The following is a 16,140-nucleotide window of genomic DNA, read 5'->3' as shown; positions in this document are numbered from 1 at the left end:
GCCAGCTCTTCAAAACTGCAAGGACGCTTCTCTTTTCTTGCATTTGACCATATCTTGTTAGTCTTCAGGTTCACATAGTTGTTCCTACATAGTAGCAACCTACAGGGAATTATTTGAAACTAATCAAGAAGAAATGTTCACCTGGGAAGTGTTGTTCCATTGACATTGCTGTCTCTAAAATTCTTTTCGTATTGGGGCAGTTCAACAAATTCTGACAGCCACTGAAGAGTGTCCTCTTGAGTCCAGTTATGAACTGGAAGGAAAAAAAAACAGTTTAATTACCTTTAATTTTTGTAAAAATCAATTGCAAGACATAGAAGACAAGCAGTAGAAAAGCAGGTTACAGTGAGCAAGAGGGTTTAGCCAAATATAATTGCAGAAAAATTAGCATTAACATTCACCAAAAATTAGCATTAACATTCACCAACATTCATTCTTTCTGTCATTTTGCCTTTTTCATTATATGCTTCTCAGAGGAAGCTTAGGCAAACTATAAAGAAACAAGCACGGAACCAATAGACACATTTCTTTATTAAAAATTCCACATAATAATTTAGTGATTTGCTTTAGTTTAAATCAGGACAGCATCTTGTGACTTTTATCTGCTTAAACTGATCTCAGCCTCAATCCTTTTGTCCTTGCTATCCTTGCAGAACTAAACACGTCAGCAGGTGCTGTAGCCATTTAAGGCAATGTACCAAGATCTTTCGCAGGATGGCTTTAGAACTTGTTTTCACAAAAATTTTCATATAGGTTCATGCCTACTAACCACAAAATGGGAGCAGATAAGAAAGGAAGAGAGGAGATTGAAAGAAAATACTGAAAGACAGCAGAAATTTAACAGCAAAACAGTTAAATCTCTCTCAAATATGCCCAAAACAGCTGCATTACATGCAAGAATATTCCCACTATGAAAAATTATTTAAATATGTAGAGAATAATTAACAATTTTCCTGTATAACAGCAATAGTCTACATAACCTTTCATAGCTACAGATGCTCTAAGAAAATAAGGAAATACTATCCATAGATTTTATCCAAAAAAACCTCCCCAAACCATCACATTTCTGGCGCTTACAGGCCAGCTGCTACAGCTTATAGCTTCACACTGGCAAAGTTGAAGGGAAACTGTTCTCTCCATTTATGAAGTCTGCAAAAGGTTGTCTGCGTATGGAAGAAAAAGTGACAGCGTCCTTCTGGACAGACATAGCTTTGCATGAACAAATATCTTTTTCTTTAAACATTGCTCGCTATAAAACTACTTGCATGTGACAATGCTGGGCAGAGATTTCTTTAGAAACCTTATTACAAGGACACATCCTCAGTGGTGAATTTTGACAATGACCCTTTAGAAAGAGCTGCTGAAAGCTTGACAGGTAAGCTGCAGGCAACAGAAATTTTTATGAGTTCAAATTCATATTTCAGTTCACATTGAAATTGAAATAAGGACTTCTAGGTCTCTTGCCTACCCTCAGCATAGATGAAAAATAAGCTTAAACATTTCAGATTTTCATTATTCCAGATAACCAGAGACAGAACACATTTCACAGACCCACTTATATTTTTAAAAAATAAATCCACAATACAAACCACTTGTATTCTATCTCTACGAATGGCTACACCTTCTTCCCAGCATGCTTTTGAGCCATTTCTTCCTCTGCTTTTGAGCCACAAACTGTTTTCCAGGTATTGATCTTGCAACAGACTCAATTTTGTCATATTACTCTAAGCTTTTATGCAAAATGTCTGGGCTCTATTTGTAAACAGATTTTCACATTGCAAAGATTCTTAACCATTTTGTGAACAATAAGTGATTAGATTTACAAGTCATTCTAAGCATCTCAAAAGGGTGGTACGATCATCCAGAAATATATCACTGTAACTGCATTCCAGAAATATGTTCATAAACTGATCCAAAGCAAAAGCATTGTTTTGATGTGATGTGACATAGGAAAAAAATCACCTAAAATAGCTACTACACACTACAGACTTTACCACCGACAGTATAAAACATGTAATTTCAGAAGCCACACAAATCACTGAGTTTATAAATTGAGGGGGAGAAAAAAAAGAAAAAATAATATTGAGAAATTTCACTTCTACTGCTGAAAGTATTTTGTAGTCACTTTTTTCAAAGTTTACATAAATTTGTACTTTTTTATAATTCAGTAGTAATTTTAAACATATTATCATGTAAGAAATGAGGTACATATTGAAGTTGTTTACAGTAGAGTCAATCACATCTGTTCTACTGCTTAGACTAGTGTGATGTTTCCTTCATAGAATGTCAAGGAAATTTCCCCAAACAAACCAGTTATATTTAGGAAAAAACACTTTACTATTCATTATCTATCACTGTATCAGATACCTCCATTACTACACAAACTGGGAAAAAAAGCAACCGAAGTCTGTCCTGAACTAGAATCAGAACTTGTACTTTCTGTATTCTTCTTACACTGTTACCTGTTTACATAAAAGTTAATATCGATTACTTTTTGGTATATGTATATTTGTATATACTATGATATATATACATATATTTATATGTGTGTGTGTATATATATATATATATATTTGGTATGCAGGGCTCAGTATTGGGGCCAGTTCTGTTCAATACCTTTATCAACCATCTGGACGAGGGGATCGAGTGCTCCCTCAGTAAGTTTGCAGACGACACCAAGCTGGGCGGGAGTGTTGATCTGCTGGAGGGTAGGAAGGCTCTGCAGAGGGACCTGGACAGGCTGGATCGATGGGCCGAGGCCAACTGTATGAGGTTCAACAAGGCCAAGTGCCGGGTCCTGCACTTCGGCCACAACAACCCCCCCAGGCAACGCTACAGGCTTGGGGAAGAGTGGCTGGAAAGCTGCCCAGAGGAAAAGGACCTGGGGGTGCTGATTGACAGCCGGCTGAACATGAGCCGGCAGTGTGCCCAGGTGGCCAAGGCGGCCAATGGCATCCTGGCCTGTATCAGAAATAGTGTGGCCAGCAGGAGCAGGGAGGTGATCGTGCCCCTGTACTCGGCACTGGTGAGGCCGCACCTCGAATACTGTGTTCAGTTTTGGGCCCCTCACTACAAGAAGGACATGGAGGTGCTGGAGCGTGTCCAGGGAAGGGCAACGAAGCTGGCGAAGGGCCTGGAGCACAAGTCTTATGAGGAGCGGCTGAGGGAACTGGAGTTGTTTAGTCTGTAGAAAGGAGGCTGAGGGGAGACCTCATCGTGCTCTACAACTACCTGAAAGGAGGTTGTAGCGAGGTGGGTGTTGGTCTCTTCTCCCAAGTAACAAGTGATAGGACGAGAGGAAATGGCCTCAAGTTGCGCCAAGGGAGGTTTAGACTGGATTTTAGGAAAAATTTCTTCACTGAAAGGGTTATCAAGCATTGGAACAGGCTGCCCAGGGAAGTGGTTGAGTCACCATCCCTGGAGGTATTTAAAAGATGTGTAGATGTGGCAGTTAGGGACATGGTTTAGTGGTGGACTTGGCAGTGTTAGGTTTGCGGTTGGACCCAATGATCTTAAAGGTCTTTTCCAACCTAAATGATTCTATGATTCTATGTTGTGTCCTTTTAAATGACTGCTCACCATTTAAGCTAAGCATAATCAATACAGTCAACCCTTATTCTGGGATTTCACGGTCTGAATCTCTGCCCATGCATTTATTTCACAAGAAATTTATATTTATTGTGTAAACTAATTCTGCATTAGTGAAATTCCAGTGTCAGTGCCTGCAAATCCCCAACTTTTCCAGGTGGAACTGGACCCTAAACTACCCTGTCCTCCCTTTCCTACAGCACCACAGTGGAGTCCTGAGAGATTGATTTATATCAGTGAAAATGTTCAGACTGTTTCTTTTTGTTGCTATCTTCTATATGCTAAATACCAGTAAGAAGTATTGCTTGACTTGTCTCCAATAAGACCTTATGACCAACATCTATATCTATAACAGCATACAATACTGAGAAGCAAACTGACCTTTCTTCAGCAGAAGCAGTTATAGCGTACTGAAACATGACACACGACAAGTGATATACACCAGGTGTACTGAAAGTCAAGCAGGCCAGCTGAAATTCATCTCAATCAGCATTGCCAATTAGAATGTGCCAGCTCCTCCTAATTAGCTGAGGTTGTAACTTTTCCTTATTTTAAACACCCAAAAAGAATATAGTGCTTCAGACAGTGGACTAGCAACTGACAATTACTTTAAGTTAAATGCATATAGCATTGAAGAGTAATCAAAATCCTTCCCTCTCACACCTACTTTCACAAATAGAGATCTCGAGAGAAAGGATGTCAGGAACATGCCTTGGGCAGGCAGGTGTAGAAGCCATGGTGTTTACACCCCAGTGAAGCACTCAGACTCTAGAATTGCATCAGCTGTTGTATTTCAAATCACAAGTTTGGTTTTTTTACTTTTTTTTTTTTTTTTTTAAAACTGCTATAATAAGATGCCTGAAGGTGAAGACAGCAAAAGTAGCTTCAAACTGGCCTTGTATGAAAAGTTGCTTCTTGCTAACCCACAGTAATGGCTGATTAGAAGATCAGGCTATATATCACTTTTTCATGTTAAATTTATCATGTCGCACAGTGCTTTAGGGCAGGGAGGTGTGACGTAAAACAACATTACAGTATCAGCCCCACTACTCCGATGGGCCTCCTGCTCCTTTCAGAAATCAAATTACATTCGGTAAGAGTATTTCATGGCAAGGACTGAATGACAGCAATATACTAGGCTTAAAGTTGAGAACAGGCTGACCAGGCAATATAGAAAAACACAAGATCTGTCTGTATCAAGCACATAGAAGGATTCAAAAGTTAGTTTTCTTTTAGCAGGACCTTCGGCGGCAACATCAGCATGAAATATGCTGCCACTAGTAGGTTTTTAAATAGCATGAAAAAGCAAAAGAGAGGAGTGACCTTAACTATCTTTTCAACAGTTTAACATTACAACTTTCTGTTTCCTCTCACGCAGAAGGGTCAGGCTGCAGTACTGTACTGGTCCTGCCTGGAACAGCACGCAGCATAATGTAACTCATCCTTAGCCAAGCCCCGCTTGCACGCATTTCCAGTCTCGGATATTTAAATCTTGAGACAGCAAACAATTAAGAAAGTGCAAGGCAACCGTAACATCTCTGTGGTATGCAGTTTAGTCCCAGTTGCTGCAAGAACACCTGTGCAACATTACCTCAGAATAAAACAGATGACCACACATACAAACATACAGCCATTTTTTATCTTTATCCCCTAATAAATAAGGTACCAGACTTTAGGTCACCTTCTACTTACCACAGAGAAGGAAAAAGAGTTAAAGAAAAAAAAATACACAAGGCAAGGGAGAAGCTTTTTTGTATTATAGGGCAGTCTACAGGACATACTATACATTAAAGGTCAAACATGCCATAATGGTATAAAGAAAAACCACTTTTTTTAAGGCAATTTGTAAAAACTAGTTTTTGGTATGACTCAGAGTAGTCTGACAATAGTAAACAATTCATGAACTCCAGGTTTGACCACTACAGTTTTACTTTGCTACAAAATCAAATCCCAAGGGGCAATGCTACTTCACCAAGAATGCAGCACCCTATCTATTCACCAAGACAGGTCAGAAAACTACCCAGCTGAAGGCCCCTGTGCTGATTTTACAGACTCCCTTACTATTGAGACTAAATACCTAGACATCTCTCTTCAGACAGCAAATTCATATGATCTTAGCCCATTAGAGGGGCAAGAAAAGAGAAGGCAGACACCCTTGAGACACAAAACTTTCAAAGATGATTGTCCAAAGACTGGTATTACACATCAAAACAAACGTTCATGTGTCACCTTTGCTGCACTCACAACCACCACCTCCTCACGGCCTTTGTAAAAAAAAAATACTGAAGATGCACCTTTGATTTTAACTCAATGATAACTACTAAGCTTGATATTTTAGAATAGCTGAAAGGCTCTGTATATGTATAAATACTGCTTAGTTGGAAAGGAGATAGTCAAAGCAAATATCACACAACAAGCATATACTGGCATTTACATTTAAAGAAGAGACACACACAATAACAGAAGTCAGAAGACTTTCAGAAAGCAGTGTTTTCTACGCTTTAAACAGCTATGCTAGTTCCTAGCCATTCCTCTAAATGCAGCTCTCTCTGTAGAGTTACATTATGAGATTAAAAAAATTTAAACGGTCACAAAAAGCATAAGTAACATCAACTAAACTAAATTAAGTGACAGTCTTGTTTTGTACTAAAGGACTCATTGAAACCGTGTGGCAACATAGCAACAACAGGCTAGATGCTGATTTAAGCTATGATATGATTCCTTCCATGCAGGTAAAACCTACAGCAGCCTTGAAATTCCTTTAATTTGCACCAGTACAGGCTATGCCTTAAGGATTCTGCCTCAGGTGGGGATAATACCAAAAGCCTGTCCACTGCAGAAATATTAAAAAGCAATATTCTGAAGTTGCTTTTTTTATTTATCATGCAATTTTTAAAGCTCTGAATGGAGCCAGTCCTCAGGGTTCCATTCACTGTATAAGAGCCTTCTCAAGCAATTACTTAAAAATAACCTCTGTTTTTCTTAATGCTAAAAAGGAGACCCCAAACAGCAATGGCACACTTACCATACAATAAACTGTGTTTTCAGTTTCTTCCCTCAAATCTTATCTGTCTCACATCACCAATATCTTAAACAGAAAGCAATTTTAAGCTATTTGACAAATACTTAAGACAAACATCCACATAAAGCAAGCTTTATGGGAAGGAACAGGCAATTCTACTCCGCGTAAACTAAGCAGCACTAGATCCAGAAGACACTTCTGCATAAGCACTAATGGGCACTGTCAGAGGCACTATTTAGAGCTTGTAATTCTCACACAGATACCTCAGACTACTTAACAAAGTTTCAAATTACTGATACCGTCATTTACACTACCTTCCACCCACTTGTTTAATGCTGTCAAATTGCATTAAAATGGCACTCTAAACTAGCAGCATGTAAGAAACAAATAAATCAGAATTCCTAAAACATCTAGAAGGAAAAGCAGTTTTTTCCATATTTCCTAATATTAAATGAAAATAGTTTATTATTTGAGAGGCTTCATGCTTTCTAACAGTCACCAGACCACTGTTAACACTGCTTGGAAGTCTCATTTTAAGGGCCTCCCTGTGGTGCAACTTTAGTTTCCTCAACAGGATGCAAAGTAAAGCCATTATAAGCAGACACACAATAAGACCAAACATCCCTCTCGAAATCTTTTGAGTCTTACTCACAATGATCACTACATTCAAGAAACCTGGAATAAAGATATACACAATAGACAAAATAGATACTTCTGATATCACTATAGCCTAAATTTTTGAAATGTTACTCATAAGTTAGATGAACAATTGTAGGGAGATAATTTTCTCTGATAATTTAGTTGCAATATTTTCACTGAACAAGATCTTTACTGAATAAGCATTTACAGAATATTTGAAGAGATGAGGCTAAAAGTCACTGGTTAAAATGTAGATATTTACTACACAGCGAACACTTAACCAATGTATTATCTCAGACTGCACTTAAATGACTTCCTACATCAGGAGAATGAACCAATGGCATGTTCCTAGTTTCATTCCTCTTTTGTTCCTACTTTTAGTTGTTTGACTAATACCAACTTTTAGATCTCTATATGCTCACCATTAGCACAACACCTTCTGAATGGTGTGAATAAAAAAAGGTAAGTATTTTTCTCCTAACAACTCTAACATTCCGGACCTCTGGAAATTTTTTTTTATCACTACATCCTACAACATATTTGGCAATGAACACTGTACTGCTCATTAAGTACTGTCTTTTGATATTTGGAGTATTTGGCTCAACTTACTTCATTCAAATCAAAGTGGGAGGGGGATGGTGGTGTTGCATTGTCATTCCATTTTCCTATATCCCAAGTTTAAAAAGATTTTCAAAAATGTTTTGGACTAATAATTCTAGCTCTTGGTAGCCTAAAGAAAGTTTACATCAAAGTGGAAGCACATTGGCTTTTCCACTTAATACAATGTACAATAAATGTTTAAAAACAGCTTGACAGCAGCCCCTAGGGCTTCCTAAATGAAAAACATGCTTATCTGGAACTCGGCGCTTGCAACAGTTACCTTCATAAATTACAACCTCATACTGATGAGTGTGTAAGCTAGCTTAGTTTACTTACAATACACGCAGCACATCAAGAGGAAATTAACAGTAGCTGGACTGAATGAGTTTTTAGTCAGGTTTATGTACGCCTATAAATAACAGCACCAAAATGGATTCATAAAGATGCTTTCTTTAAAAGAGGTCATCCATTTACTACTGTAAATGACTTGGTGGAAAAATCATCGAATTATGTCTATTTCAATAACCACCATCATTTTTAGCTACTCTTTTTTACGTACCTTCAGATGTTTTCCAGCGTTTCCACAGATCCTCAATGGTGATATGTTTGTCTTCTCTGTGCAGGTGACTATGTTTATTAGAGGCATCCTTATATTGCATATCTTCCCTTAGAAACTGAAGAAAAGGGAAAACATCATCTTAAATGCCAAAATAACAATTTCTAAACAGAAACTACACGGAAATCAGGCAGTGGAGAATCTTTACTCTCTCTTCCCCATGCAAGCAACACACAATTCATGTAAACTGACTACATCAAACAGAAAGCAAGTTAAACACTCTTACAGCATTTGATTTTCACAATGATTAAATCCTAGAAAAACTGAAGATGCAATTGGTAGCATAGTAGGCTTAACAACATTATTAGTATGCCTTAGATTTACAGTGATTAAAAGAATGCACCACACAAGTCGTATTGCATACTTCTCTATTCTGAACGCATTTAACCAACTTCACCTACTTGAAGATAAGACCATGTAGGATTTGAAAGTGTGCCAGTCCTTTATGGATGAGTAATACCTGAATCCTGCTATAGCAGTTAAATGCAACTGCTTGAGGAATGACAGAAAGGTGTTGCCTAAGTATTAGTAAAGTCTTTTGATTAGACAACAAAAATTTGACTTCTGTTTCATCAAATTAAAAAACAGAAGTCATCTTAGGGCCAATTTTCTTCCTGCTAATCATTCCTCAGAGGTTACACTCCAAGCATAGAAGCATTACACAAAGCTGTTTCATTCTCAGTAATTAATAGGAAGCCTATGTCAAAATACCACGCTTTGCCTTTTAGTAAACATGATAAAAAGGAAGATCCTGCAATCACGTCATATATACCAGTGTTGTACCAGTATTTCACAAGTCACTACAAATGGGTTCTCCAAATACATACAAGAAAAAAAAGCATGGAACTTTAAAACCCATTTTATTTTTATTTCACACAGGCCTAGAAAAGTTGGAATACTGGCTAGCAAACCACCTCTCATTAATAGTGGAAATCTTCCATAGATATCAGTCCCTAAAAGCACAGCATGAACAGTCTCTGTGGGTGGAAACTTTAGTATTAGTACCAGAAAACTAACATGAGAGCTAAGTAATCTTCCACAGTAGATTGCTTGCTTTCTTCAGTTCCTGAAGGATAAAGCTGCTCAAATAAAACCAGCTATAGATAGTCATGACAGCTAACTCAAAAACCAGCTGTTTCTGTGGCTGGTCATATGTTGTCACCACTTCAAGCAGAGGTGAGGAAGAAGACCAAGCTAATGATGCACTGCAGAAGACCTCACTTCTTAAAATTTAGTCCTGGTAATAATTTATCTGCAGAGCTTCCCACATAGGCCCCATTTCTAACAAATCTAGAGATTATGTCATTCAAGAAACTGCAGGAGAGACTGAAAAGTGGTCAGTGTTAAACCTTAATATTAACCCTTAATAAAAAGGGACAGTGTATGATAGCAGAAATACGCAAGAAAAAGCTAACACTTATCAATTTCCCCTTACTAAAAACTTCATTCTTACTAGGAGGTAAGAGAATTTAAAAATACAGGAAGGGATTCAACTTTCTCCTCTAACTGCTAGACTTGGGATAAAGTACTAGTTGCCTTCCCTAATCCAATCATAAAGCCATACATGTCTTTTAGTTCCAAATACAGATTAGATGCAAACCCCCTCATTCATCTACCACTTCAAAACTTTTTTGATTGTCAAACATTAGCTTTCTAAAGCTTTTTGATTCCTAAAATAGTTCCATTTAGCCCATACAAATTGCAGGAGCATTTTGAACTCCTCTTCCTTATGTATATGAGAAAGGCAAAAATACAAGACACATATATACACACATGTATATACATGAGAAATACGAGATATTTATAAAATATATGAGAACAACTGAAAATAGCAGCCTGTTGGGGCAGAGGCAATTACAGAACTTCTGGAACACCTTGGACTAGCAACTGTAAAAAGGTACAATAAGCACAGAAAAGGACTGATTGCTGTAACGATATGCAAATGTAGAAATACCTGCTGCATAACCTCTGTTGCATATTCCATAGTCCAAGTGTCAACTCTGAGTACTTCCCAAAGCGGCACAACTGCCATGAAGCTGGCAATTTCCACAGCTAACATGCAATGTGCAATCAAAGGCGGATTATCTTATTCATTCCCACTCCATGTTTATTAAAGGATAAACTGAAGAAAAGGAACCAAACAATAAGGAAACAAGAAAATCTTCTTATCCACTAACGTCTCTAAGCCTTTCCAGATTAAAGTACAGTCTCACAGTTTGAGCAGCAGGAAAGAACTGATGTTTGCCCACCTCACCTTTTCCCTTCAGATTGCAAACACCTAGTATCAACTACCGTCCCCAATGTGTCTTTTGGGAGTTTGTGAAAAATGTATTAAAAAGACAGAGAAAAATATATTGTAGGTCCTTCCCTGCAAAGACTATCTCCCTTCATATGAGGGTTAAGGTACATGTTAACACTCTCTCTTCAGCTTTCTAGTGACTGGTGATGCACTGCCCTTGGAGACCCCAAATGTCAGGCGTGGACATTTGTTTTAAAAACAAACATTGAAGGCCAATCAAGTTTCTGAAGAGAAACAGAAGGGAACATATGCTGTACTTAAAGGTTTCAGCACACTTTGCATCTCCTCAGCTAAAACTTATACCTCAGATCAGTTTTGTTCCTAAGAAATAAACTCATTTCTATCTTTACTGCTAGTTGTCAGCAAAGGTTGTAAAATACTTTAGGACGAGAATGTTTGAACAGTTACAGGTACTGCCAAGGAAAATCTGAATTGCTGTTAACAATACTACATACAGGGTTAAGAATAAAGAGAAGGAAGATGCTAACTGACAAACAGAAAAGCTTCAGCATGTTACATCTCACCCCAAAGCACTATAAGGTACTATAAGAAAGCATTCTTATTTTGAAAATGGGGTGGACATAGGTTACCTTGGCACCCAGATAAGCAATGCAAACAGTTTATGGAAAACTTGCGGTCGTTCTGCTACAGAGCCCGCAGAGGGAGCAAGAGTTAACATATTAATTCACATTCTCAGCATACTGCTGGAACACAACCGGCTACGCTAACAAGCTGAGGGGAAAAAATGAAAAGCCTGATTTCAAATTTCATCACAAATACAGAAAACAAATCCAAGTTCGAAGCACAAGATTTCCCCGGAGAAGAGGACGACAGTGGAAAAGATCGGGTTTATACTGAGAGACTGTTTAGAGTATTTGACTAAGTCCCTTTTTTAAAAGGGACTGTCAACACACAAACTTGTAAGCAGTTTGCATTTAGTAAGCAGTATGCAATTACTCCTCAGAGGGAGAGATTATGCATTTATGAGAACTTCTTCAAGAAAACAAGAGCCCCCCTTCTGTTCAATCCCACCCACATTGCTCCCAGATCCTGTGAGAATAATGACAACTCCCTCAACAAGGTTCTCTAACACCAGATGGTCACAACAGTAAAGTTACAGGGTGCATAGCTAGAAAGAGGCCGGCATGTTTCAACGAATCAATGCATTTACTAATGAAGAGATATATGACACTGTCAAACATCTTTCGTTTAAAAGATCTTTGTTTCCAAACTGGCCTAATATGGAAGTTCTCCTTTAAGAAAAGAAACTGTGCCCTAAATTGAAGAAAGCCATAAAAACAGAACAACTATGGTAAAAAGAGAGGATTTTTCTGTGCCTTGTCATGGCAGCTAATCTCTCTTCTGTTGCCCTGGTCCTTAAGTATACAAGGGAAAGGTTAGAAAAATAACTCTAATAGGGAGGTTAAAAGAATAAGCTCTAACAAAAAACATCTAAGGATTATCTTAGCCAACATAATTACTCAAGAGGGAAAAGGCCTTTTAAGACTACAAAGTTGAAACCAAGAAAGCAGCAGCTAAGTTACCCAAAAACTCTGTGTGAAACAAAAAAATCATTTGTCAAAGTAGTTACTTCAAAAACAAGTAGAGAGTAAAAAAACACCACACCTAGACTTGAAACTGGAGTTTCGATCCCAAAAGTACCATAACAACTGTGCCTCCCCAAAGATTCACATCAGAAAGCCCAAGGTTCAGCAGTGTAATAGTGGAGGGAAAACCTTCTCCTCCCTGGAGGGAACAGGACTTGTGGAGCCCTTGAAAAGAGTTACAAGATCAGGTACACCACAACCTTCCTTCCTTTTCAGAAAGCCTTTAGTACCATAACATTCACCAAAATCCAGTCAATTCATAACCAAAAACTAACCTGAAGCAAGAACCACACACACAAAAAAATTCCAACCCTTCCAAAAGGGGAAAAAAGACACACCAAAATCCAATACCGGTTTGACATGGAGAGAGCATTTACAAACTAAAGCCACACGCAACAATACAAAAAGTTAAAACATGTTAACACATAAAGTAGTAAGTGATGCTTGCCCCTTGAGGAGCAAACGAACAATTGCATACTTTTGCAAACACCAGTGGAAAAGTAAAATTAACCACACTCACTAACTGCAGAAGGAAGTACTCACATGCTATGTTTATATTTTGTTCTGGGTGAAGGCTCAAGCTTATGATTTTCGGTTTCACCAACTTAAAATAGACCCTCTAACTGACAAGTTTACTCTAAGAGCCATTCGTAACATCTCCTGGCTAAGTATTACTGTCTTTCTTGAGCATCTATTCCTTAAACAGTGTTTCCTTCAGTTCTATTCCTTCAAAAGAAAACCTGCAAAAGTTACAACTTCAGTTTTCCTATAATCCTACCTTCAGATACAGCCGGTCACTGTTAGACAGCCTTTTAGTACATCCCCTCCAGCCTACTGCTACCGGACTCGTTGCAGCTATTACAATGTCACACTTATTGACTAAGCTATGAATGGCAAGTGTGCTTTTAAAAGGCAACATACTATGATTCAGGTATGACAGCGTTCACAAATGCCTACGCTATAGAAATGGCTTCTCAAGATGTTACACAGTGAAATAATAAATGGCTTCTAAAGATGTTACACCATAAAATAAGAAAACACATTTAAGCATAACAGAAACATTACTAAAAAAATCTAGGACATAGCTGTGAAAGTGTTACCAAGTATCTCTCAAGTAATCTACAAATTCTATTGAAAAAAGATTATTGCAGCTCAAAACAAAACTGTAGCAATTCTACTGCAAAGTAAACTTTGCAATTTCCTTAAAGCCAAGTTAGAATTTCCAAGGGGGCATTTCATCGTAGCAGAACTACGGTGCAGTGCTACATAAACAGGTGCAGACAGCTACATATTAGCTTAAGTACCTCCAAGGAAGTGAGGCATGAGGTAGGTCTGATCCAAATCACTTCCAACAGGTTTCTATGCAACCGTACCCACGATAACACATGCTGCCTCTCTACAGGACTTCCTTGCACAGGCACAGCCATAGACGTAACACAGTCATAATGTTTTCAGACAAGACCTGGCTCCTACCTATCCTGCTCTGAAAAAACAGACTGTGTAGACATGCTCAGAGTTGCTTACAAAACTTCATGAGGCTAAAAGACACACTGCCTGGGGACAAATACACTAGCAGTTGAATGATAAAATTCAATGCAAAAAAGACCTCTCTACTAGCAGATCTACGACAAACTAAGGGAATCAAAGTAAACCAATAGCTTTGGGGGAAAAGGTTTGCTACACTGGTTAGGAAGCTCAAAATACTCATTTGAAAGATCAATGTTCGTAACAGAATGTTCTTGCACAGTGAGATGTAAAACACTCAGGAGGCATCCCAGTATTATGCAAAACAGTTACAGTGTTTTCAGTTTCTGAACCACTGCAGCAGGTATTTCTCTACCACACGGAATTTTGCCTCATCAGCTGACACTGAAGTATAAACGAGTTTACACAAATATGAACACCAGTTTAAGGACCTTTATAATATAAAAGATAAGGACGAGACCAGAATACTAAGGGAACTTTAAAGGGCATTTAACATCTTGCTGAGTGTATATTTGCAGACAACAAAATGAAGCAAAACCTCAGTCTATAGCAGAGTCTCTCCCAGCTGAAATTATAACACCTGGGGTAGGCTCCTGAAGTTTAACGAGGTGCCAAGATGCACTAAACAAAGGGAGATCAAGCTTTTGAACAGTCACCCATTATTTTTTAACATCTGTTCCATACATAGCCGTACTTCCCCTCCCCCCCCCCCAAAAAAACTTTGCTAAATCTTTACTCCCTCCAAGATGTTAACAATCGAAAAGAAGAGAAATTCTGCGCATAAATTTGCTTTTGTTGAAGAATACAGAAGGGCTATTCACTTACAGTCATCCTGAGTTTAATGTTAAATTCTCAAAGTGTTTCTTCACCTTGCACTTATGCTCCTAACATCCAAATTATACATACTTAAAATGGGAACACCACACTATCTTGGCATCTAGTTCTTCAGGATTTCCTGTCACGGAATTTCTTGCAATTTTGCCTGAAGTATTTAGTACTCACTACTGTCCAGAATAGATTATTGAAATGAATAGTTCTCTGGTACAAATTAGTAAAACATGTTTCATTCATTTTTTATCTCTCTTCAGCAATTAAAGAACAAAAGATATCCACAGACTTCTTTCACCAACTCATCTTTACACAAATTGAATAGTCAGCTCTATTTCAGCAGTAATTCAGAAAATAATTTCATGTTGAAAAGTTACATGTGAAATTTTATTTCTCCAGATTCTCCTAAAATAGTAATACTAATGCATAATATTTTAATTTAGCAAGCTTGTAAAATAAATTGTGATGTATAGATGCATGTACCATTTTAATTGCTAAAAGAAAAGTACAAACAACCAAGAATATGACTAGCAAATTAATTACATAATAAAAATAAGTAATAAGAGCATGAACTGGTTCTCCCTTGTATAAAACCTTTAATTACAAATTAGCACTAAAGGGAGGATATACGGAAGGATACGTTTCTGAACTCACTCCAGTTCTATAATTTCTTTTTAACCGAGATGTTTACACTTGACCTCTATATCTTCTCCATTTTTATTTCCTTCTGGATTCTTCCTTTGACCTTTTTTCTTTTTTAGACTTCATCTCTTCATCTTCTCTCAAAAAAGACAGCATACTCTCTCAAGACATTATGTTTATTCCACCTCTCTTGGACTATTTGCATCTTGGATGCAAATATGACCTCAAGCCCTCAAACAATAGCTTTGCAGAACCCATCCATTCAGAAACGGTCACTTCAAAGGAAGATCTTGGGCTGTGAAATATTCTGCCCCTGTCAAACTTACTATACCCAAAGTGCTATATTACTATTGCTATTCCTGGTCAGATCATACTAGCTACTTTTTCTGCTTTAATCATTGTATAGAAGATAATCATCCTCCCTGTTTTAGGCCACTAAAGAGAGATTCTTTTTGATTCTTGCCTCCAGACAACATTTTAAGTCAGGCACTTCTGCGCATCACCCCTGAGGTTCCAAATTCTTTGACCATACTGTTAAAAGCCATTCTCTGATTGTTTCATGCTTTCAATACTGCAGTGTCTTCCCCTCCACAGAGTGTTTTTTGTCTTTTTTTTTTTGTGGTTTTGTATGGGGTTTGTTGGGTTGGGTTTTTTTGTTAAGTAATTATGCAAGTGCACTCAAAAAAAACCTCAAAGTATCTTGATGTTAAGTGATCTACCCAAAGACCCCACGCAAAGCTGTAAATTCATGCCATTAGCTTTGTGTGACATTAAACACCTAGTAAGATACTAACATTTCAAAAACATCAACTTA

General features: G+C 37.8%; 1 protein-coding gene across 7 annotated transcripts in view; it reads right to left on the bottom strand.

Annotated features, from left to right (window-relative positions):
• STIM2 (stromal interaction molecule 2) overlaps positions 1–16,140 on the bottom strand; it is a 76,688-nt gene that overhangs the window by 16,928 nt on the left and 43,620 nt on the right. For all 7 annotated transcript variants that reach the window (XM_075148889.1, XM_075148890.1, XM_075148886.1 and 4 more), the window contains 2 exons: positions 8,409–8,523; positions 142–253 (listed from right to left, as the gene is read on the bottom strand). In XM_075148889.1, the coding sequence (XP_075004990.1) occupies positions 142–253; positions 8,409–8,523 (227 nt within the window). The remainder of the gene's footprint in view (positions 1–141; positions 254–8,408; positions 8,524–16,140) is intronic.

The sequence above is a fragment of the Calonectris borealis genome, chromosome 4, assembly GCF_964195595.1.
Source record: "Calonectris borealis chromosome 4, bCalBor7.hap1.2, whole genome shotgun sequence".
Classification (NCBI taxonomy): domain Eukaryota; kingdom Metazoa; phylum Chordata; class Aves; order Procellariiformes; family Procellariidae; genus Calonectris; species Calonectris borealis.
The sequence above is the reverse complement of the archived record's forward strand: the minus strand, read 5'-3'. Positions and strand labels throughout refer to the sequence as shown.